Source organism: Silene latifolia, chromosome 11 (assembly GCF_048544455.1).
Source record: "Silene latifolia isolate original U9 population chromosome 11, ASM4854445v1, whole genome shotgun sequence".
Classification (NCBI taxonomy): Eukaryota; Viridiplantae; Streptophyta; class Magnoliopsida; order Caryophyllales; family Caryophyllaceae; genus Silene; species Silene latifolia.
In genome coordinates, this window is record NC_133536.1 from 196,633,187 (window position 1) to 196,658,919 (window position 25,733).

At 36.4% G+C, this 25,733-nt stretch overlaps 1 protein-coding gene across 1 annotated transcript; it reads right to left on the bottom strand.

Moving 5' to 3' along the window:
- Positions 1-20,224: 20,224 nt before the first annotated feature.
- On the bottom strand, positions 20,225-21,584 carry LOC141614591 (ELF3-like protein 2). The gene is made up of 2 exons (XM_074433337.1): positions 21,494-21,584; positions 20,225-21,226 (listed from the first exon to the last, which is right to left on the bottom strand). The coding sequence occupies exons 1-2, from the start codon at positions 21,582-21,584 to the stop codon at positions 20,433-20,435; spliced, it is 885 nt and encodes a 294-aa protein (XP_074289438.1). The 3' UTR covers positions 20,225-20,432.
- Positions 21,585-25,733: the final 4,149 nt, after the last annotated feature.

Here is a 25,733-nt window from a genome sequence, read left to right on the forward strand (position 1 = left end):
TATGTGTTTTGAATTTGGTTTTGTCGGAAACTATGCGCAATATCAATTGTTAATTGTCATTTGTGTAACACCCTTAGACAAAATTGCATCAAAAACACTTAACTTTCCATCCTTAATGCTTCCTCAAGTACTTAAGAATAATCTATATGGCTACTGGTAACTATTACTTAAATTCGATTTTGAAACAATTCATCATACTCAAAGCATATGAAGTGTTATACATCATTACTTATTTAATTGATCCGGCAGCGGAAGCAAATGGAATCAATCAAATATGTTCAACTCGATTGAACTAGTCATGAATCTTATCAACATAAGACTTCTTATTTGACGCTAATATCATGTGGATTTATCTCCATAAATCCGGATATTAAAATGTATTATAATACTCCAAAAGTCTTAAATCATTCCCAATGATCAATATGTCATCCATATATTAGACTAATTAAAATTTCCGTAACTCCCACTAAACTCCATGTATAAACACAACTTCTCGACTTATCGAGAAAAGTTTTATAACATGATCAAAACATTGATTCCAACTCATTGATGTCCTACTTAAGACCCTCTCTTAAGTTTCACATTATCTTAGGATTGCAAGAATCTACAAAACTCAAGACATGTATTGAATACATTTCTTCTAATTGAAGAAGTGGGTTTTAGATTCACTTGCTATATGTATATCATTATAATGAAACACAATCCCTAAGAAGATCCAAATAGACTTAAGCATTTCAACTAGTGCAAAACTCTTTGCCACCAATCAAGCTTGATATCTCTCAATTCACTTGGAATTTATTTCGGATTTTCATGGCTCTAAGCCTTGTATTGAGTTGTAACTTAAACATTCTCATGTAAGTCATACATTCATTACTTTCCAGAAGTAACTTGAATCAAACAATTTCTTTGTAAGTTGTAAGCTCTTTACTTTCTAAAAGTAACACTAATTCATCATCTTCAACAAGTGATGAGTTCAACCTCCTAGGTTTCGAAGAAACAACGTCATGTAGCCAAGAAAAATCAGTTTCTTGCGACATACAATTTTTGACACAATTCTTTTGTGGCTCTTGAATATTTTCTCCCACTCTGTCTTATAGAAATAAACTTGTATTATAGAAAGACAGCTTCACGAGCCACAAACTCGTTATACTCGTGATTATAGTAAGGAAAAATGAGCATTTGTTTCTTTTGAAAACTTACAAACATGGTACCCTACCATCTCATATCTCATATGATTCGTTTTAGATTTAGTGGAAAAATAATTTAGACAAAATGATAAAATTCCCAAAAAGATCAAGTAACTCAAAGTAACTTGATTGACGTCCAAACCATATCGAATAGCGTTTTAATTCTTTATCCAACCACACATTATCCCATAATGCGTGCTAAGAGAGATTAATTTGTGATACTATATCACATTTCCTTTGGCTTATATCAAAGTCTTCACTTTGATAATCCCATCACGACTAAATCGTGATTCTTTGAACTCTTTGAACTTCTTCAAAGATTTCTCTATTTACCTTATTAAGTGAACACATTAGCGTCAAATTAAATCGTTGGTAAAAGAAAATGATCAACCTATTTTGGATCAATGATTTACAACCTCGATTTCCTTTTCAACCAAAAAGGTACGAGACATCTTGCTTTGAATACAAGATACGCATATACCATAAGATCTAATGGTTTCAAGAGTACTCGATAACTCTTTGTGTTCATCATTCCAGAATCTAAGGTTTAATCTTGGATTACCAATTTGAGTCTTGCATCATCTTCATGATATATCATTCTAGTTTGGTTTAGAATATAATCACCTTGATAATGGGCTAGCCATACATCAAATCATGGTGTATAAGGTCACAAAAGTGAAACCTCCTTTGTATCTTAACAAGTTAATATTCTTATTTAGAGTTTATGCACTTAATAGTCACAATTAAGTACAACTTTAAACCCAAAACTAGATTGAGTACACAATGACTCTATCTCTCAACATCATTGTTGCTAGTCGGCATATTCTAATCATCCTATGTATCAAATACAATGATGAAAACCACCACCAGTTTCTAATATTGACGAAGTAGTACTAGCAAAATTTATGTCAATCAAATAAACATTTAAAGGAGAAGGTCCCATTAGATGTCCCACAACTAACTTGTTGATTCTTCAATAATTTCGGGTAGTTTCCTTTCTAGCGTCCAACAATTAAGACAATGGAAACTTTATTGATCGGGATTGATAGGTTTAGTATCGTTATTCTCAATAACTTTACTTTTAACATTACCTTGCATCGATTCCATTCTAGTTTTACTTCTTAGAACCTCGTCCTTTTCTTAACGGTTTAAGAGAATGCTCCCACTCATTTCAATGAGTCTTTGCTAAGAGAAGCAAAATTGAAATTCATGAAGACTACTCTTCAATTCATTCGTTTAGTCTTAAAACTTTCATTGAAGTGGTTGCGGTATTTTGGTCAATTTTGATTTCCTACAAATCTAGTTACCAAAATGATTTAACGTTTCAAAGTACTTAACTCAATTAAGCATATGAGAAACAATTCATTGTAAGTAGATATGTTAGTCAATAATCAAAAACCCTTTTGATCACGAATGACTTTTATCTATACTCTTCACAAGAGATCCTTCCAATGGATAACACGAGGTTTCTAGAAGAAAATTCATATTTGTCTTTAGTTACGATGTTTCAATGGAGATTTGAACTAAAATCGAAATGATATCGTATAAATTGAGGTAAAGAAATAGAACAATATGATAACGGAATAGTGGAAAACTTAACATTTATCGTTTTATTAATACTTGTAAATAATTTAACAAGTAAAGCATTTACAAAGTGACCTCTACCCAACTATGATAAATGATTCCAAGATCCAAATTCATATTAACTTGGGCACGATAGGGCCGATTCATCCCTTATCAATATAACTCGGTGGATTAACTCTTAAATCGATTCTACTTTTAGAACTCTTGGTCGATAAAATTACATTAATATTTATCTTTAGCCCGAAACACATGAGACTACGGTCACGAATACTTCCGTTGAGCTCAATCCAAATTTCGAATAAATGTGTCCATGATCCAAATCCACATCAACTTGGGCACGGTAGGGCCGATTCATCTCTTATCAACATGAATTCGGTGGATAGACATTTATCACCCACTTCCCCTACGTAACAAGGTTTGTACCCCGGTAGGGCCGAGCGCACTCCCTCATGAAATAGGTTTTCATGGTTTCTACTTTTTGGTAAGGCTAAGTCTCAATTGTTTATTTTAGCGAGAGGTCATGTCAATTTATTATCTATCACGTTTTAAGTGAACTAAAGCGGTGAACTACGATAATTGTAATTGACACGGTCGATAAACTCGATATAAATGCATGTTTAGTCATGGCGATTTAGCGATGCATGCAACATATAAATAAAATGCAAAGCATGAAAATAAAATCCTAGTATGGCCTTCCTAAAATAGTAAATCTAATAAACTATTACAAATTCGGAAACCAACTCCTTTGGCCCCTTGAACTTCGGTCTTGGCACGCACTTCAAGGTAACACCATCATGATGGATCGCCTTCTCGAGTGGCACCGTCTTCAAGGAACTCCGGAATAAATAAATTACATAATTTCTTATTATACATTTGTAATTAAAATAAAATAAATCTATTAAATTACAAAACGGTGATACGAGATCATAATAATTACAAACGAATCGATATTCCCATACATTTCGGGTAATACCAATTAAAACTAAGGCCATACTAAGTAAAAATTACATAATTCAAAAATTACATAAAATTAAAATATGACAATCATAAATAAAATGCATCATTATAATATGTATGAGCATGCCAAATTTTATGCTAAATCGCCTTTAAGAGCCAATATCGTATATTAATCGGTTTTTACGGATTTGCGTGATTTAACTTATTAAAATCACAATAATTACATAAATTCATATTTATGTACAAGTTAATTACCCTAACCATCTTAGGACTCAAAATTAGTCTCCACTAACATTTGACAATAATTAAACTTGATTTCCTAATATTGTTCATAAATGGACCTAAAAAGCAAAATTATGCTATAAACTTCAAATTAAATCATAAAAATTTCAAATAATTTCAAAATTTGAAATTTAAACTCATGAACATTCTGGAAAAATACCATGACACTCATAATGTTCAAAACTTAGGTTAAAAATTTTGAAAATTTATCGTGAAAAACAATGTTGCGGTTTATCGATTTTAACGATTATGACCATAAAAATATGAGAGAAATTATTTTTATCACCTTTTCACTTTTAGATCTGAAATATATGATAAAATGTAATATGTGACTTTTTTCCTTTAGTCATGAAGTATGTTTTAGCATTATTACTAATTATAGTCACTATTTATTTGATTTTTCATCAAAAATTCATAAATCATGCATAAAGACTTAATTATAGCCAAATATTTTACACACATCTTTTAAAATTTCATGTGACAACATAATAAATTTCCATGACCAGATTCTAAATATAACTCATATTAACCTATTTACCCATTTAAATACGATTTTAACTTGAAAAATCCATATTTCGAGCAAAACAACTCATTTTATCATGAAAGTTTACAGGCCATCAGTAGATAGAATATGTGAAAACATATCCCAAAACCACTGAAAAATTCGAAGTTTAGCTATTTTTCGTTCAAAAATGACATTTTTATCATAAAAATCACATTTTAATGCCAATATTATATAAAATGAACAATAAAATCCATAAATAAACCAAAATATCCTAAATATCACTTAGGACCAGAAACTTTTAACATGCAAGGTTAATTTTAGGTTTATCTTCATAAAACCAAATTAATTAGTTTTGTATGTTAATCATATAACTCGGAAAAACTATAAACCGATTTCCATGCAAACAACCTAAGGCTCTTGATACCTCTTGTTAGAAAATATTAATATCATTAATTTACATATTCATATATGTTCAAATTTATTTATTCATAAAATAAATTCTAGATCTTATGCATGGAAACATAAATAAGATAAGAGAAGAAATCATCAATCTTACTATATGATTTCGGATTAATGGGCACCAACAAATTCACCTATTTGTTAGTTCTTGAGCTTTCCTTAAAATGGATGAACAAAAGGTCCAAATTAGAACCTTTCCCAAATGTGAATACCCAAGGAAATCTCTTAATAACTAATATTATTTTGTACTAGAAATAATATAAGTCTTACTATAAAATTGACACAAAATAAATTGTATTTTCTCTTGAATATTTCGGTCAAGAGAGGAGCTTTTGTGAGGTTTTTATTTCTCTAAAAATGTTTCATAAGACATAGTGAGAATCTATTTCTTACACTAGAGAAATTAGAATTGTAGAGAATGAATATGGAGGAATCCATATTGGTGCCTCTTCATCAAAACCGGTGGGGTGTCTATTGGGGAGCCAATGCATGGATCCAACTTTCTTCCCAAGAAGTGTAGGCTTGCATGGCTACATATAGGTAGGTTATTATTGTATTTTTCTCTTATTAAAATAATCAACACAATTTATCCACTAATACCCTCTAATTTTCGGAACATATATAAAATGGGTGGTCCATTTTATTTTGTCAATTGTAACATACGGAGTATGTGACATGTTACTTGACATATGGAATTGTAGTGTATTTTTAACATATTAAAAATCAACATACTCATAAAATATGTCATATACAAAATCGACTAGTAATTCGTAATTACTTGTACCAAAACGGTTTATCAAATTATAAATTACAACGTCTTGTATTTATAATAAATTATTCATTCAATTTCAATTTCAATTGTTTCGTAAAGAATAATTTCATCCAAGTAATAAAACAATTCGATTACTTAGACCGTATCTAATTTAATCGAATTACAATAAGACACGTTAACTTTTCTCACAAAACCATCCGTCAATTTTAAGCAATTTAATTAACTCGTATCGGCATACGATTAATTAAATAATCAATTAAGAGTATTTCCCTATAGGTATGACCTAAGGGGATCAACTGATCACCACCGTTGCACGACAGTAATGTCAAACTCTAATCAGCCAGTCATTACCGATATGTGTGGACCAGTTGACTGTAAAATATTACATCCCACATGTATTCTTGAAATGAGCTTTAAACATGCGATCATTATGATCAACAGTTGTGATCGCATTATTGTCGGAGGACACATATTCCAACAAATTAGATTGTACAATGGGGTATTTATACTAAAATTAAGTATAAGGATTAGGGTTAATAAGGGCTTAAATAATGATTAAGACCCTAAGATAAAATTAACAATCTTGTTGATCCCGAGGGACATGTGCGAATAATGCTGCAACTCCCACCAGAATCCGTGCGTCCTCGCCTGAAGCACGGCTTGTCCTATAAGAAGATCCGCTCGGATTGGCTTGGAGATGCTCAGATCCTGGCCCTGGGATGCTCGTCCTGAGCTTAGGATGCTCGGATCGTGGCACAGGGTTCTTCTCTTGATTGGCTCCTTAACAATACGAGGGGATTGTGTTGGGGATGCACGGATCTGTTCATCATTGCCCATTTTACTTCATTTATTTGCTTAGGCTTCTAGTGTCAGTCTCCTCTTCGATGCTTGGTCATTAGAAGCGATCCATTTTGCTCCATAAATACAATGCTAGCAATCCTCTCCTACCAAGGACACAAAACCTCAAAGAATATGCAAAATGAGAAACTAAAGATAAGAAATGACCCTAATATATGCTAGAAAGCATGGGAACGAGGTTAATTCGGGGACTAAATGTGCTCAAATACGAGTCACATCAAGGGCGAGCAACGAAGACTGCAAGGTAAGATTCAGTCACTACTTGAGGTACCCGAGTGGAAGTGGGAGTCCATCTCTATGGACTTTATGGTAGGGTTACCAAGGACACAGCAAGATAACAACATGATTTGGGTGATCGTCGATCGTTTAACGAAGTCAGCTCACTTCATTCCGATGAAAGATACTTGGACCAAGATACAGCTAGCTTTGGGTTACAGAAAGCATATGGTTCGGTTACATGGTATGTTAAAGGATATAGTGTTGGATCGAGATGCGAGGTTCATATCACGGTTTTAGCAGGAGTTGCAGGATTTGATGGGAACGACCTTAAAGATGAGCATCGTTGTACACAAAAATTTTGGATTATTTTCCAGTCCAAAAAAATATATAAAAAGGCAAACTGGAATTTTTTTTCTCTTGCCTGTTATTAAGTAAAAAAATTTCTTTTGAAAAAACTCATTTTAAAATAAAGGTTTATGTTATATGGAAAAAGCTCTGCTCGAATAACATGTAGCTTTTCATGCGGCGACAGATGGTCAGACTGAGAGGACTATCAGGACTTTGTAGGTTTTGATTGAGTTTTCTTACAACAACAGTTATTAAACCAGTATAGAAATGGCCCCATTTGAGGCTTTGTATGGCAGGAAGTGCAGGAGTCCGGTTTGTTAGGATGACAATGCATAGGCGGTGGTTTTAGGATCACAGATGGTGCAAGATATGTGATACCGTCGTTTCAGTACCAAAAATAAATACCTAAGTACTACTAACAGAAGTTAGCGGTAAGTAGGGTCGATCTCCACAGGGAGGCGGCCATTATCTACTTGTCAATTTAATCTGTCTACGGTCACAATTTAGGGATTTAAGTTATTTGAACTAAAACTTAAGGAGATTAAAGTGAGAAAAGAGTAAGAGGGATTAATAGTAAAGGAAGAAAACTAGGATTGTCAGGTCATCAATGAATATCAGATAATTGCGGCTAAGGTCAAAGATCGATCAATTGTATCAGTCTAAGGGGCAACGAATATCTCCTTCCAGTCTCAATTCGCCCTACAATACTATTATCTTAGCTTCCGCCCTCACTAAAGCATCCTATTGTTCACTGCGGGTCTCACCCCTTCCAACCTTCTGGTCTAGGTTAAGGCTTACCAAGATTAATTAAGCTAAATTCATCGATTCAAGTAGCTAGTTACAGTTAATTGCAGTGATTAACAACAAAGACATGATAACAATGAAAGATCTGTAAACCTAATTAGCAACTAACAATAATCATCGAATCCCCAAAATCCTAGCAAGAGATTTAGCTATGCATACTAGTAAATAAGACAAGAGCGGAAGATAAAAGAATAATAGGCATCACAATTAAAGAGAGAGTAAAGAAAAAGAGAAGATTACATATTAGGATCCGGAAAATAGAGAGAAAAGCAGTGTTCAACAGTAAAAAGAAGAAAAGTAATGTATGAAGTGATTCTTAAATCTCATGTCGTCATTCCTATTTATAGGAAAGACAATTATTTAACCTAGAAAACGAAATTAAACTAAAGAAGCTCAAGCCCATTAGAATATTACTCGATCGAGCCATTTGGAAATACTCGATCGAACAAAAACAAGCAAAAACCACTCGATCGAGTAGATAAACCACTCGATCGAGGAACCATTAAAAAGCTCATCTCGATCGAACACATAAAGTACTGGATCGAGTCTTCTCATCCTCCAAAAGTGCTCGATCGACTAATAAAGCCTTTGATCGAGTAACTTTGACTCCGCCAGCAACATTATGTCATTAGTTTCAGCCTTGACTTGGTAATTTAGCTTCCGAATTGACTTCGCGCATCCCATAACAGCAGTATTCTCGCTCCAAATCCACTCATCCTCCAAATGTATGCAAAACAGACGATAAAAGGCTTGATTCCACCATTTTCGGGTCCATTCCTGCAAACAAACCAAAGTAGAATATTCGGGGCATTTTGTAGCATAAAACTACGAGGATAGCATAGAAATACGTGCATAAGAGGCTCATAAAGACTATATAAAATGCACGTATCAAATATCCCCAAACCGAACCTTTACTCGTCCTCGAGTAAACTAAATGCAACCTAATGGAACGGATATGAAATCTCAGAGCTAGCTACGAGTTCTCACTCAAACCACTTTAATGCAACAGACTAACACTTATAGCAAAAACTGTCAAATGCAAACGAGTTGTAGGATGTTTATAATAAAGCTGAACCGTCGACCTTGCAAGGCCTTTAATGATGGACTCTCACGGGTCACTCTTCTCTCATGAAGCAAAGGGTAAGAATATGAATGTAAGAGATAAAGAAATATAGTCGCTCACCTAAACTACGACCTACACAAACATGCTTGCAACTAATATGATAGACAATTATAGCTACCGTACATACATTCCAACCAAACAAGGTCCCATCACAGCCGAGGGCTTACAAAAATATGGTGGAGTGAGGTTATGGGTAAGAAAAGGAAAAACATTTATGGAAATGTGGAGGTATAGGAGGCCAAGGTATTACCTAAACAGAACCAAATAACAACATCAGATTCTTACTCAATTATGAATTAAGCACATGGGCCTTATTTGGCACCAAAACTCACCAAACCTAACTGAACATACTCCTCAATAGATATAAATAAAGCATAGGAGTGAAACTGTAAACAAACGAATTTTGTCTTTTCTTTTTTTTCTTCATCACGTTTTTTTCTTTTCATTCACGTTTTTTTTTCTTTTTTTTTCATTTTCTATATTTTTTCAATTTTCTTTTCTCAACCTCCTTTTCTTCATAAATTAACAACTCCAAATCATCAGATACAAGCCAAACTTGGCACAATGAAATATATACCGCGAAACCTACACTAAACTAGTTTGACAAGGCAGGCTAAATTCGGATGTAGCTAAGGGTCAACAGGGAAATTTGGCTAATGTGGAGTTAAATGGGTAAAAATGAAAGAAAAGGGAATGTAAGCACCTCCCTGCATGTGACATCAACCACTAACCCGAATGTATGTAGGCAAAAAGCAATTGAATTTCATATACGTGCAAATTAATGAACATGTTATGCAAGGAGTAACTACTCACAATCCTACATTAACTGGGCATAAATGACACCAGCTTATACGGGTCTAGTTCCTTAGAATATATGAGTAGGTTGCCAAAATTTCAGGTCAGTTTATTCGTTCAGCTAAATTTCAACATTAACTCGTAGATTATGCAATAAGACAAAGCCGAAGATAGTAATTTATGCAAGGCTTAAGCAAAAAGACAATCGCATCGCAATTTTATCATTGAAATCTATCGTTCCGACTCAACCTATATGCTAAAATAAACGTGAAATTTTTTGATTTTTATCAAAAAAATTTTTATTTTTATGAGATTTTTGAATTTTCTAATTTTTATGAGATTTTTGAATTTTTATTAAAAATAAAGAACAATGCATACAGAAATTAAACGTGATAACAAAAATGCAATAAAAACAACATGCAGACACAAATATGGATGCATAACCTCCCCAAACCAAACTGTACAATGCCCTTATTGTACCCAAAAACAGGGAAGGAAATGCAAACTAAAAAGGATAGAGTGAAGATGCGGAAAACTTACAAGAGTACGCGAAAAAGGGACCTCCCCAAACCAGCCAGCAACATGGGAGGTCGCTAAATAGCTCCATAACAGCATCATAGGAAACGAATCCAAGTCAAAAGCACTCGATCGAAATGGAACAATGGTCGATCGAGGAAACCGGGCACCTAAGCAGTTTGATCGAGGAAATAAGGCTCTCGATCGAAAGATCCTCTGTGGCAGGCACTCAATCGAGAAAAAGGTGTGTTCGATCGAGTGAAATCAACAACAAAAGGGTTCTATCTAGTATATAAAGTACTCGATCGATCCATCCACAATAGGCTCCTGCAAAGACGCAAAAAAACAGCCCGCGAAACTAACAAAACAAGCTTAACTGTTCCCGTCTATGGTTTAAAAACCAATTATTACACACACAACTAAAAACCTCTGAAAAGCAACTAAAAATTACAACTCCGGGTTGCCCCTCCCGGGTAACGCTAGTTTCAGACAGGTCCCAGCGCGACCTTCTTTTTTCTTCATCCAGCCATTCTAATTGAGCCCAGTCAGAACAGCTCAAAGCACGCAGCAACTGATCAAATAACTGCGCATGTGCTACACAAAACTGTAAGTAGCACCATAATATAATAGTAACATAGGAAAATAAAATGTACAATCGTTTAAGCCTAACAAAATTCCTATGACAACTCCCAAATTTGTCCACAAAATAAAGAAGCTCGGGAGCACTTAAAAATAAACTAAGGTACCGTTTTAGCTTAGTGAATTTCTGAGGACAAATACGGTGAAAATTTAGTAACTTATTCGCCCATCCGGGAGAGGGTCGAGCATCGAAAAAAAAGGAGTCATATGAGATAGCGTACTAATACCAACAATAATGAAATTATCGCTAACTACCTCAGGTCGGTTGCTCCCAACATCGGAATCATTGATAAAAGAATGTATTACCTCTTCCGTGTCAGGAACAATCACTGACTCAGCTGTCTTCTCATTACCCTCCTTTGTGGATTCTATCCCGTAAATCGCAGCCTCTAAAGCATCCAACTCGGCTTTGAAAAGGGAAGATTCACCGTAACCATTGTCTTCATCAAAATCGTCATCTAAAACGAACCAAGATGACATTTCATTGCTCTCCATGGCCAATATGGTCGATCGATTAAAGATAGTATTCGATCAAAAGCTTTCCTCTTGGATATCACTCGATCGAACACAAGAATCTGCTCGATCGAGAAATTCCTCATAACAGCTGTTCGATCGAGTGGTATTTTCTATTCGATTGAACACTTTCTCAGATATTCCACTCGATCGAACACTATAACCAGTTTGATTGAGTACTTGCTGCTGTACAACGCAGAAATCTTCAAGTAATGCTTCGTTTTCAGATAGATCTTTATATTCCGAGTCATAAAAATCATCAGTAGCGCTAGGAAACTCGGGTCCTTCATGGGAAAGACCACTTTCGGTGTAGGTAACGCATACCTTCTCTGGTTGCCTAATGTTCGACTAATCAGCTAGTTGAGCTATTTGAGACTCCAGCTCAACGAATTGAGCTTTCTTATGTCTATCGTCTTCTTGCAGTCGGAGTGCAAGTGTCTTAATCAAAGATTTCAACTCCGCAAAGGCTTCTTGCTGTTTATCAAGAGGAGGAACTTGTTGTTGCGGTGGCCAAACAAAAGAAGGCTTTTGATAGCCTTGTTGATAAAGCGGATGTGGCGGCACAATTGCAGTGGAATGACTAGCTTGTCTACGCTGCTTGAACGCATAGACCTCGTCGTTCTCCGCCAATCAAATAGCGGCATTGTGCCTAGCAGCACCACATCTCTCACAGTAAGCCACCTGCTGCGCCATAGGATGGACATAGGTGGAAGGTCAAAGGTACTCAAGCCTTCCCTTTGACGATCTTTTACCTAGAACTGTCTAGGTAGGACCTGTAGGACCTATCAAAACAGCACTAAAGAAAAAGATGAGAACTGCCTCAAGGGATAAATCCCTTAAGGCTAAAGACAGACAAAAATAACAAGAAAATAAATAGTTGCCTCCCCGGCAACGACGCCAAAATTTGATACTGTCGTTTCAGTACCAAAAATAAATACCTAAGTACTACTAACAGAAGTCAGCGGTAAGTAGGGTCGATCTCCACAGGGAGGCGGTCACTATCTACTTGTCAATTTAATCTGTCTACGGTCACAATTTGGGGATTTAAGTTATTTGAACTAAAACTAAAGGAGATTAAAGTGAGAAAAGAGTAAGAGGATTAACAGTAAGGAAGAAAACTAGGATTGTCAGTTTATCAATGAATATCAGATAATTGCAGCTAAGGTCACAGATCGATCAATTGTATCAGTCTAAGGGGCAACGAATATCTCCTTCCGGTCTCAATTTGCCCTAAAATACTATTAGCTTAGCTTCCGCCCTCACTAAAGTATCCTATTGTTCACTGCGGGTCTCACCCCTTCCAACCTTCCGGTCTAGGTTAAGGCTTACCCAGATTAATTAAGCTAAATGCATCAATTCAAGTATCTAGTTACAGTTAATTGCGGTGATTAACAACAAAGACATGATAACAATGAAAGATCTGTAAACCTAATTAGCAACTAACAATAATCATCGAATCTCCTAAATCCTAGCAAGAGATTTAGCTATGCATACTAGTAAATAAGACACGAGCGAAAGATAAAAGAATAACAGGCATCACAATTAAAGAGAGAGTAAAGAGAAAGAGAAGATTACAAATTAGAATCCGGAAAATAGAGAGAAAAGCAGTGTTCAAGAGTAAAAAGAAGAAAAGAAATGTATGAAGTGATCCTTAAATCACATGTCGTCTTTCCTATTTATAGGAAAGACAATTATTTAACCTAGAAAACGAAATTAAACTAAAGAAGCCCGAGCCCATTAGAAAATTACTCGATCGAGCCATTTGGAAATACTCGATCGAACAAAAACAAGCAAAAACCACTCGATCGAGTAGATAAACCACTCGATCGAGGAACCACTAAAAAGCTCATCTCGATGGAACATATAAAGTACTCGATCGAGTCTTCTCATCCTCCAAAAGTGCTCGATCGACTAATAAAGCCTTCGATCGAGTCACTTTGACTCAGCCAGCAACATTATGTCGTTAGTTTCAGCCTTGACTCGGTGATTTAGCTTCCGAATTGACTTCACGCATCTCATAACAGTACTATTCTCGCTCCAAATCCACTCATCCTCCAAATGTATACAAAACAGACGATAAAAGGCTTGATTCAACCACTTTTGGGTCCATTCCTGCATATAAACCAGAACAAACCAAAGTAGAATATTCGGGGCATTTCGTAGCATAAAACTATGAGGATAGCATAGAAATACGTGCATAAGAGGCTCATAAAGAATATATAAAATGCACGTATCAATATGATTGAGCAAGTTCGATTGACTCGTCAAAAGATGAAAGCAGCTCAAGATCGCCAAAAGAGTTATGCAGATTTGCACCGTAGGGTGAAAATATACTACACATATTCATTTCACCCGATTCACTCTACAGTATTGACTACCGATGAATAAAAAAGGGATAGTCTATGATGTACCTCTAAGTTTTTGAGTTTTCTAAGTTGTATCCCTTCTTTTTTGAAATTCTATGTTGTACCCCTGAATTCTATATTATAGTCTATAACATGACCTTATTGATTGTCCTTGTTAACGTAATTCGCTAGTAGATCGATTCCTTCACTCATTGAGGCACCAATCACTCAGTAACACGTCTGCATACTTATTAACTCATCCAGTTATCAACTAACTTGCTTAATAATCGATTAACATTTTTAAAAATGCATAAAACTTTATTATCCTTTTATACTTCTTTAAAGAGGTATTAAAGGTAATTTGCAATTGGTTAAAGTTTTTTTGTGATGATTATCATAATATAAGATGATATGATGTTAATTAGTGAGATTTAAGGTTAAAGAACGATTGTTAGAGAGATAACGAGTGAAGAGAGAGTTAAAAGAGGTCATTGTACACTACAACAAATAAGGTCAAAGGCGACCATATAAGGCGACTGAGAACAGTCGCCATTATGAATATAGCGACTAAGGCCCGTCGCCCGCACTTCGTAGCTAGGTTTAGTCGCTTCCCGTCGCCAAATTTGGCGACGGAATTTTTTAAAGCGGGCGGCAGAAACCCGTCGCCAAATTTGGCGACTGCCTAGTCGCCAATTTGGCGATTGTCATTAGTTTCCATGTAGTCGCCATGTAAGAGGCCACGTCACCTCCAAAACCTCACAATTGGCGACGGTTTTTGGTCGCAAATTTGGCGACTGTTTTTGGTCGCCATTGTCCCTAAAATTTAATTATGATCAGAAGGTTAGCGACGGAATGCCGTCGCCATTTGCCCAGTATCAGTTGCCAATTTCACATGTTTTTTAGCCTAGAAATCATTTTTTACCTAGCCAAATACGTAAAAACCTGCAAATAAACCAACACTACCAGCAGAGAACACATGGGAAGCCAACACGACCAAATTTGATAAAGAAAATCATGTTCCATACACACAACTACGAGTTTTGGTCATCTAACATTATCCGGGAATAACATGTTCTCTAAAAAACTACATAACCGGGAAACTTGCTCCCACTCCACTACCACCTCCATAATTAGGATCTCTAGGATCCTTTTGTTGTGGGCGCCACCCACTGTTGCAATTGGCGAAAAAGGAGTTCATCCTTTCCATTTCCTCCTTCATCCTCCGAATTTCTTCATCTCTCTCGGCATCCCGCATCTCCCTCTTGGCATTCTGCTTCTCCTTGGCGGCTAGTTAAGCTTGGAGCACACTTACGATACTTGGGGTATAAGGTTGTTGTTGGGAGGAAATTGACCCTCTTCTTCTTGGAGTAGGGTAGAAAATCTCCTTTGCCGACCCGGCTCCATACACATCTCCTCTTTGGAATCCCTCAACAAGATCAAACCATAGCTCGCTGTCATCAATTTCCGGGTTGTTCTTCCTTCGGACAAGGAATCGTTCCTAAAAAATTGATAAAACGTTAATGGTTAGAGGTTACTTGTCTAAAAATTGATAAAACATATACTTTAACACATTAAAAAAAAAATTTTTGACACTTGCATATAACTCTTGATCTTTTGCCTTCGTGAAGATCAACTTGCCCTTGCTTGTCTTCTTTGCGTGAGTGTCAACAAAGAGATCAACAATCGTGGGCATCTTGCCCTTATTCTTCTTGGTCTTCCGGGAAAAAAAACAAGGAATTGTTACTCAAACATGATAACTAATGAGACTAAATTAGAAGATTATTAAATTAAAAGCTAAGACAAATAACTTACATCTGACAACACTCGATCATGAAAACATTGAGACCCTCCATAATGAGTAGGCTCAACTTCCGCGTCCTTTTCTCCTCCTTTCCTGTTGATTTTGTTCCGGGCCGATGCTTCCTTGAACTCAGGACTGTTCCGGTACTTGGTAAATTCCTCATATGACGCACCTATAATCAATAAAATATCAATTATTAATTAATATAGTTTCAAAATATGTAATGAATTTTAACTAATTATGGGTATTAAAAGAAACTAAATACCTTTCATGAAAGATGGCGCCTTCTTCCTCTTAGACACCTTATACATGTTGTCCCTTAGCCTCTTCTTGCCAATGTCATTATACATTTGCCAAACTAGGCGCTCAAGGTCGGTTGGCCAATAGAACACACGCTACAAAAAGTAAACAAATTCATGAGAAACAAATTAATAATAAGGTAATTAGAATAAATAAATTATATTTTATAATATATATTTTATAAATAGATACCCGGAAGTTGTTGAACCACATCTCCTTATCTTCATCAGTAGCGTTACTCCAACAAGTGACGTCGTGTGTCATGTTCTCTTGGGTGCTAGCAGTCACACCACGAACAACTGTTTGACACCTAAACCTGAAATCAAACATGTTAAAAACATAATTATATAGGAAAAAAAATAATGTATAACATATGTCTAAAAAAAGTCATTTATTACTAAATAAAAAAATTACAAACTAGAATGAATAAAAAATTACCAAAGACCATTCGGATCAAGGATCATCCTGCCGTCAGTATGTCGGGGTATAGCAACCTCCTCCTCCTCCTCCTCCTCCTCACTCACCTCCGTAGTAGAACGGTCAACGTCCCCCTCCTGCTCTCGGGAGCTACTACCGCCCTCACTATAGCCTCCCCGCTGCCTACCTCCTCCACGAGCCATGTGTACTACAATTGAATAAAAAGTGTTAGCAAATATTACAGGATAATTATTATAAGATACAAAAAAATAAAACCTAATAAACAGATATAAAAGAAGAAAATAAAACGCTAATAATTGTTTCCAAATTTTGATATGCATATTTTCAATACCTCATCATCATCATCATCATCATCATCATCTTCTTCTTCTTCTTCTTCTTCTTCTTCTTCTTCTTCTTCTTCTTCTTCTTCTTCTTCCCCCTCTTCTATCCCATCCCTCTCCTTATCATTCTCTTCTTTTTCCTCCTCTTCTAACTCCTCCTCCGCTTCGGGTCCTTAGTTTTTTTTTTTTTTTTTTTTGTTAAGATTAATGAATGGTGGATAACGGGTGAAGAAATGAGCGTTAAAAACAAAGCAGGGGATTGGCGACGGTTTTTGGTCGCCAATTTGGCGACGGGTAATGGTCGCTAATTTTGGCGACTGTTTTTGGTCGCCAAAATGGATAATATGTCGTCGCCAGTGGATTTCCTACAGATTTTCGGATAAAAAGCTACAGTCGCCAAATTGGCGACTGTTTTCCGTCGCCCGCCTTTTTTTTCTGTCGCCAAATTGGCGACTGTTTTGACAGTCGTCTACTGTAGACGCCTTTACCTTGTTTTCTTGTAGTGTATATAGATGAAGTAAGGGGTTTAGGGATATATTGTGGAATAAAAAAAGGGAGACAACATAGAAAACGCAAAAACTAAATAGTACACAATAAAATTTCCCATAAAACAATATACATGAAAATGATCGAATATGTACGAATGAAATATTGTAAAATGTACTTGGATATGAATATGAGTTCGTGTATCTATGTCCATTCCATTGTTTTCCCTACTTGTAATCTAGATTGTTTAAGGCTCTGTTTAATTAGAGTGTTTGATAATTAGCAGATTAGATTAATTAGAATGATTTCATTAAAATTATATGAGTGTCGATTTTCGTAGTACACATTTTACTCATCGTAGTACAGTGTTACAATTTTACACCTTTCATTTTTCCTTTTATTTTCCCTCTCTAACCCCCCTCTCTCTAATAGACCTGGTAAAAGCAACCTGACCTGATTGATCCGACCCGAAATGGCTGACCCGAGAGCCGAAGTGACCCGAAAACCCGAATTGACCCAACCCGAACATGACCCGAGCTTTTTTGACCCGAACTGGCCTGACCCGAAAATGACCGATCGAAACCACCAAATCCGAAAATGACCCGACAAAATATAACTCTAACTCAACTGAAATGACAATTTCTCTATTATTCATTGAACCGAAAATTACCCGACCCAAAACAACCCTACCCGCTTGACCCGGAACGGACCCGACCAACAAACCCAAAACAGACCCGGAACCCGGAATGACCCGTTCCGACCCGAATTGACCCGACCCGCTGACTCGTTTTGCCAGGCCTACTCTCTAATGTATTCCTCTTTGTTTACAAACCTTCATCTAATTTCACTCTCCTTTCCCCTCTAATTTCACAAACTTGCTATTCAAACGATTGTTATCGATGTTGGGTGAGGGGATTCTACAGCCATCTATTGCACCGGTAGTTTGGATCCGACGGTGTAACCTTTTGTACTATATTACTAATTTACTACATCAAAATTATTTCTTTCTTTTTGTTTAATGTACTACGTTGTACAGCTTGTACTCAATAATCAATACTACATACGTTTGTGCACTACACATGCCGGCTTGTCGAAGTGGCGAACGAATTTTTGTTAATTGCAGTACATTGATACTACATACATATACATTATTGCACTACATATACCGCCGTGTACTACGTTTAATTTTTACTACTCTTAGGAGTACTATATATGACGGCCTGTTGAACGGAATCTGACAAACACCTGTTATCCATCTTGACGGCGACGCTTGTCCATGTCACCGGTAACATCCGACTACACCAACATTCCTAGCATGCGACACCAACTAATAATAATTAATTTGAACATAAATCTTAATTAAAAAAATACAAAACTATAACCTATAACAAAGAGTAAATTTGATTATTACAAATGGGTTTATAAATTAAAGGTTTTTCTAACGTGTGCTCTAAGGGCTCACATTAAAAACCATAAAGAGAAAGATTCTCAAGGTAATTTCATGATAAATTTAGAGATGAACTCATTGTTGTCATTTTTAATGAAATTATCGTGAGAATTTTTCCTTTTAGGGCTTCTTAATGTGTGATCTTAGGACCAAAGTTGGCTGGTGTGAGTAGTAAGGGCTCTCATCTCTTAAACAAGTGGTCAGAGATTTGATTCTCGACTCTTGCGTATAAAAAGGCAAAACTTGGGAGGGGTCAACCCATTAAATTGTCTTCAGTACCCCGAAGGAGATTGTCTGAGCTGTCGGTGGTGGACTCCTGATCAACACCGAAAAAAAATGTATGCCCTTAGGGCACATGTTAGAAAAACCCATAAATTAATTACTTGTTCTATATTCGAATAATCATTCATAATTGAGTAATTTGATTGAGATTGAAGGAAGTTAAGAATGAAACAATAAGAGAAAGTAGAGAGGGTTAGGTTTGATATTTTTTGGTTAAGGGTATATTGATGAAAAATTTGATTCAAATTGTACTGAAATGAGTAAAATGTCTACTACAAAAATAAATTACGAAAATAAATATGCTAATACAATATGCCGCTATTAACAACATATTAAAAAATAGTAGGTTCTGATCAATTTGCTATGAGATTATGCCATTTATCAAATATATGAAAATAGCAGATTGATTGGTCAATTTTAATTAAACCGAAATCTACTAATTTCGCTCAATATAATATTGTTCGAGGACATGAAGAGAACGGAGATGAGAATTAGAAGGGTGAAAAAATATTTGTTTGGTTAACAAATATTGTAGGAGGGAAATGGAGGGGATGGAAACAAATCCCCATCTTCCCGTCCAAGGCAAATTAATTTTTTTTCCAATATAAGTACGTTTAAAGGCTCTATTCGACAACACATTTGACTACCGTGGGGCAATTCATCTCAACTAAAAAGCACGGGATTTAAGTAGCTTATTTTGAACAAAACTAAACTGAACGAAAGCAAGCTAAAATTAAGACGAAAAAAAAAAACCCTACATAAGCTTCTTTTTAGCTAACTATTGTTTCTTAAAAAGTATTTAATAAATATCGTTTCTGCTAGCTTATTCCTACGCCACCTGATACTCGTATGGAATTACGATTTATTATGCAAGAAGACATTCTTTGGCCTAGGTGATTATACCATGTGTAATAGCTAGTTAGTTTTTGGGGTTTGCCCTTTTATGTACTCAAAACAAAAAGAAAAAGAATTCAATTATATTCAAAGTTATCAAATGAATCGACCACGGAAATTCAAAAGCTAGACTCAAAACTCCATTTGTTTGGAATGGATACATTTTCTTGTAAGTCAAGCCTTTGATACAACCTCTTGGACACCAAGAATTCAAAAGCTAGACTCAAAACTCCATTTGTTTGGAATGGATACATTTTCTCGGAATTCAAAAGCTAGACTCAAATCATACACCATACTTCCAAGTTCCAAGTTCCAAAAACACATTCTTCCCCACGATCATTTACAACTTTTTTTTTTTTTTTTTTTGACAAGTGATCATTTACAACTTAAGACCTTACTAATACAGTATATATTAACAAAACAGTAAGCCTATGACCTGCTCGATTTACACACAGCCACACAGGTACTGCAAATACAACATATATGGCAAAACGACTTGAAAAACTTAATCACAACGCTATAGTCCAGAATATAGCAGCCAGGAAGTAGAACCTACTAAGAAGTGCTACTCGACTCGTTCGCTTGTCTTTCCTGTTGTATAGATTGGAAAATACGTGCTGCGGATTCCCTCGAGGACCGATGTGGAACGGCTTTGATAACTCTTGCTCTCTTTTCCATTGGAGGAGCATCCTCTGGAGATTCACTACACCTACTGGCTCCTAGAGATTGACCCGTTGGGTTGACTGGGTTTGATCCTGAGAATGGGTTTGATTGGACCACGGTTGACCCTAACATGCTCGGACTTATCATTGGCATGCCATATGGCGGGAAGTAACTTTGTCCGTCAAAATGAACGCCATGTGGCATTCCTGCGGCTTGCTGATACTGAGGCGGCGGCATCCCATAGCTGCCCAATACAGGATTTGGGCCAACAGGCCCATAACCTCCGCAAAAGGAGCCTGCAAACCCAGGAGCTGGAAACGGCTTGCAAACAAGCCCTTCAGAAGGAGACATCACAGGCACCAACCATTGAGGTGAAGATGGTTGATGAAATCCCCACAAGTTCATCTTCGGAACCATATTGACAGGCAGGTATCCCGTGGGGTAATCCACATGTTGACGAGATGGGACTGGTGCTGCTACTTTTGGAACCACATTTTCGGCTGTACCTTCGGCTTTATCAATTGATTTATAGGCTACATTGTTTAGGATAAACTTATGTGGAACAGCTTTCACCACATACTCTGAAGACTGCTGCTTAACAGAAGAAACCTTCAAAGAAGATGATTTACCCAGAATAGCACCGACTTCAAGTAGCAGATTTGGAGACGTTGCGAGGAGTTTTTGCGCTTACAAATGTGGCCAGGGTTTAGGTTTCTTTTTGCTATAGAGACCTGAATTGTATGTCTATATCACAGTAAATTTAGTTTTATGCACCTTAAGCAATCTGTAGAATTCGAATACTTGGACATCGAACAATCTTTGCTGGCTGAAACGAGAAAGATGAGTTTGGATCAAAATTCAAAAATAGAATCACTTCAAAATTCCATTTTCAAATGTCTATCACCATTTCTCATATGACACAGAAATCCAAAACATAAAAATGGCTGGATAACGTCCTCCAATCTCCAATCTCCAATCATCGATTACTACAGCAACCACAAAGCCTTCATAGCGAAATATTTGGGCTTGGCTAACATGAGCCATCGACTACATTACCTTAGTGCCTTAAGCCTACGACAAAGTAAAAGGGTCGAATGTATGGAGCCTCACTACGTTGATTAAAGGCTATTTCTGAATGATGCATACAGCAACAACATCACCCCAGTTTCTCAAGGGCTCCCGCAAATTGCGAGGTAAGAAGGGGTCTAATGGATGCAGCCTTCCCCTCATGTTAACAACACGAGGAGTTTGTTTCTAAATGACCCAGGATGAAAACTGTTGTGAATTTTGTGAGTTTTATGTGACAAAACAAATATGAGGAAGGAAGAAATTACTTGCTTTGATTCTAATGAAATTACAAGGCTTATATAGCAACAAACTAGTGCAACAAACATCATATTGTAGTCTAAGAAAATGCCCACTAAGACCATTTCCTAAGGCCACTAACAAGTGGTAAACCCACTAAGACCATTGTGGTAAACCCACTAACAAGTGGTAAACCCACTAAGACAATTGTGGTAAACCCACTAAGAAGTGGTAAACCCACTAAGACCATTGTGGTAAACCCACTAAGAAGTGGTAAACCCACTAAGACCACTAATTGAATTAATATTTCCAATAAAAACTGCGTCGAAAATTGCATCGAATGACTAGTACTTCCTAATAAAAAGAAGCACAATGATGAGTCATTTTGCTTTCTTCCATCATAATCCACAACCAAAGAATTATAAGTCTTTGGCTCCATTGGAACTGGAAATTTTCTGAATGACCCAATGAAAATTAAAAATCGGGGTGAAAATAGCATGACCAACTACTATTTCATAACGTAAAAGCATGCAAAATTTCACAGGCCATCTTACTTTATTTCATTGTATTCCAATCACAAGATTCATCGATTCCATATCAAAACTTTTGAGACAAGATGAAGCATATTCACATAATTATACTTTTTTTTGTATCATTAATCACAAATCCCTACACAATCATATGCAGCTCCCTGTACTCTTAGACTTTTCAATGGCAGAAGAGAAACACTATCTCAACTGATGTATGTCAGTTTAACACAAGTAATAAATTATTAAACCATATATACAAGACAGAACCTTACGGCAGACCTTCCATTTCTATTACCAGTTTAAGAACAAGTAAAAAATATGCTGCCATCACAAGTGACGACCTTAAACAACAAGAAGAAGATCATACCTAGCCTTAAGGATTCGGAAAGCAATATCAGTGTAACACAGATATGTAAGGCTGAGGCAATAAGACCATAAATCAAAGGAATGATCCACCGACTCAGGGCCTGCCTGGCACAAATGCATTGAGAATTGTTCTAAATGTAATATGAGGATCCACCGCTTGGAATGCAGACTGGTTCGCCAACCACATAATGGAGGGAGAAATGAGATCCATGGCATCAAATATTCCCTCCATTTAAGCACATTTCACAACTCTGCTTACAGCCCTTAAAGGTTAATACTTGAGATATGTCCAGTAATCTAGTTTATCTATAAACAGTATAAAAAACTACTCCCTCCATTCACCTGAACTCGCTACATTTGCTTTTGGGACAAAGTTTTAGGAGATAAAATATGCGAGAGAAGAATTGGTACCACATTCACTTGAGAGTGATTTGCAAGCTTTTTCTCACCCAAAAGGGAAAGGTGGTGTAGTTTGAATGTATTATAAAGCAAATATGTAGCGAATCCAAATGAATGGAGGGAAAGATTCCTAGGATAGAGACTAGAGAGAGCTTCCTGGAACATAAGAAATTATCTATTTTCTTTTCGTTTACTTCTAAACAGAGAAACATCATCAAAATATGACCTAAATCAATGCCATGCAGAGAAATAAAACTGGATACAAAAGAATAGCACAAGTCACAGTGAAACTAAGGAACCTTTCAAACAGAGACCCGAAACATTATCCAGGTTATTTAATGTGAACGCAGCAGTCTTTAAAGTTACGAAGAACAGATAACCTGAGAAAGCATAAACACTAAGATCTACGATAAAACACAACCAATGGCGTAGGCATGAAATAAAGTATTCCCTCCGTTAATTTGGAACCACTACCTTTTCCTTCATATGGACAATTAAATCAATTCACTACATATCCACTTTGGCTAGGAAACAAACAAAAGCCACAAAAAACTCTCATGTGAGTGTGGGTCGCGTATCTATTATCTCCTAAAGTTTTGGCCCTGAAGAAAATATATTGAACTCAAGTGAATGGAGGGAGCATTTTATGTCATAACCTTATAATGATATGAAGTTGCACAATGAACAGAAATTAAAAAAGCCCTTGGTTTGGACAAAAAAAAAAGGCAAAAGGAGTATAGGGAAGAAAAGGGCAATGGAGCAACGGTGTTTTCCCTTTTATTATGTTAAAGGTTTTGATTAGGCTTGTAGGAGGGAAAATGGATCCCTCCATTTCTCTGCGCTATCTACCGCCAATTCAAAGTGCTATCCCCCCCAATTCCCTCCATCCAAACAATGGGTAAGTGAGCAACCAAAAGATCACCAGGAAGCAGCCACATGCACACACTGACAGGAAAAACACAGCACCTAAAGCAGTTTACAACAGAACCTACACTGAGCTATTCATTAAATAAATCATCAACCAAAAAAATTCACTGAGCTAAATCTAAACGATCTAAAGAACATTAATTTACTACATAAAGTACTTACTTGACAATCGCACTTCTAGCTTTCCAAAAATGTTTGCGGCCAGTTACATCAACAACATTGTCTGGCGTTATGTCGAATTCTGATGCAGAATCCACCATGGAGGTCTCAGAGACATCATCGCTTCTATCTACGCTTTCCTTCTCCACATACTGATTGGCGTCTATCTTTTCAAGTCTTTGGTTCTCTTGATCTTCCCATGGCAAAGAGGCATCTTCTTCCGTAGTACATCATCTTGTCCCCTCATTGCTATATGTATGGGGTTCCTTGAGGGAGAAGATACTCTCAAGATGTTTTCATCCTGGTCTTTGATATGTTGCTTTGACACAGGGTGACCATTATTACTCTCATTTATCACTTCACCAATAACTGCAGAAGGTGGCCCTTGATGGGCTGAGCTGAGATTAAAGTTCCCCTCACCATCTATACTATGTTGAGTATTTTCATTACACATTTCAGATTCTTCTTGAGAAAAGACGGGAACCATGAAGTCGTCCTCTTCTTGTCGCTTTCTTTTATTGACCTCACGAACTAGATGATTGTTCAAAGTTAAAGCTTCAGCATTACGAACTTGAATTTCATCATAAGCCGGATAGAAAGGAGATCTATGAAGATGGACAGTATTTTGTTCGCGAGGGGTACCCTACAACATAAACCAAATTAAGGAAAGGATGTTCCACGACTATACACTTAATCTGGGAAATTGTGCTTTTTAATTAACATCAGTGATAAGTCATGAAGGAAACAGCACAATAACAACACAAATCATCTCAACAAACAAACAGTACACAGCTTTCCACAAAAAGTCTATATAAAGTCAAAGGCAAACACTATTTTCCATGTGGACAAGTTTATAATATGGATTTAACTCGACTACCCAATCACGCAAACATACAACAGAGATTACAAACAGAATTCCTTCTTTAAGAAACAATCATCTAGAAAATAGCTACCCCAAGGGCCCCCTTTGAAAGGAAATTCTCATAGCCACATAGTTGCTAGACTCGTTACAACAAAGGAGAGAAAGCTGAAGCTAGCAAATCATAGCTAAGTAACATAAAATGCAACAATCGATGTGCACTCTCAGAAGTCATAAAAGTTCTCAAAGATATACATCGGAAGTAGTCATGCAGGAGAGCTACCAACATAACAAATTCATCAGGTTAATTAATCAACAACTCTACTATGCCAGATTGCAGAAAAGTGAATATCTATTACTCCCTCTGTCCCGGTCGTTTGTTGTCATTTTCCATATTGGGTTGTCTCAATCATTTGTTGTCCTTTCTATTTTAAGAATGAACTTGATAAGCAATTTGATCACTCATACTCAATTTGTTCCACTTGTCATTTAGTAATTGGCCCATTCCTCTTTCCTTGGTCTTTGCGCCAAAACCAAAGGACAACAATTGACCGGGACGGAGGAAGTTGTTAGTCATTAGATAATCTCGTGTATATTCACCGTATCTCTTTGCCTTGCTCGCTACTTTACATATCTTCCTTGTATCTA

Coding starts and splice junctions, on each gene's coding strand:
- LOC141614591 (XM_074433337.1), bottom strand. CDS start 21,584: ATGGCTCATGTTAGCCAAGCCCAAATATTTCGCTATGAAGGCTTTGTG. Junction 21,227..21,493: donor GAGATTGGAGATTGGAGGAC/GTTATCCAGCCA, acceptor CACATTTGTAAG/CGCAAAAACTCCTCGCAACG.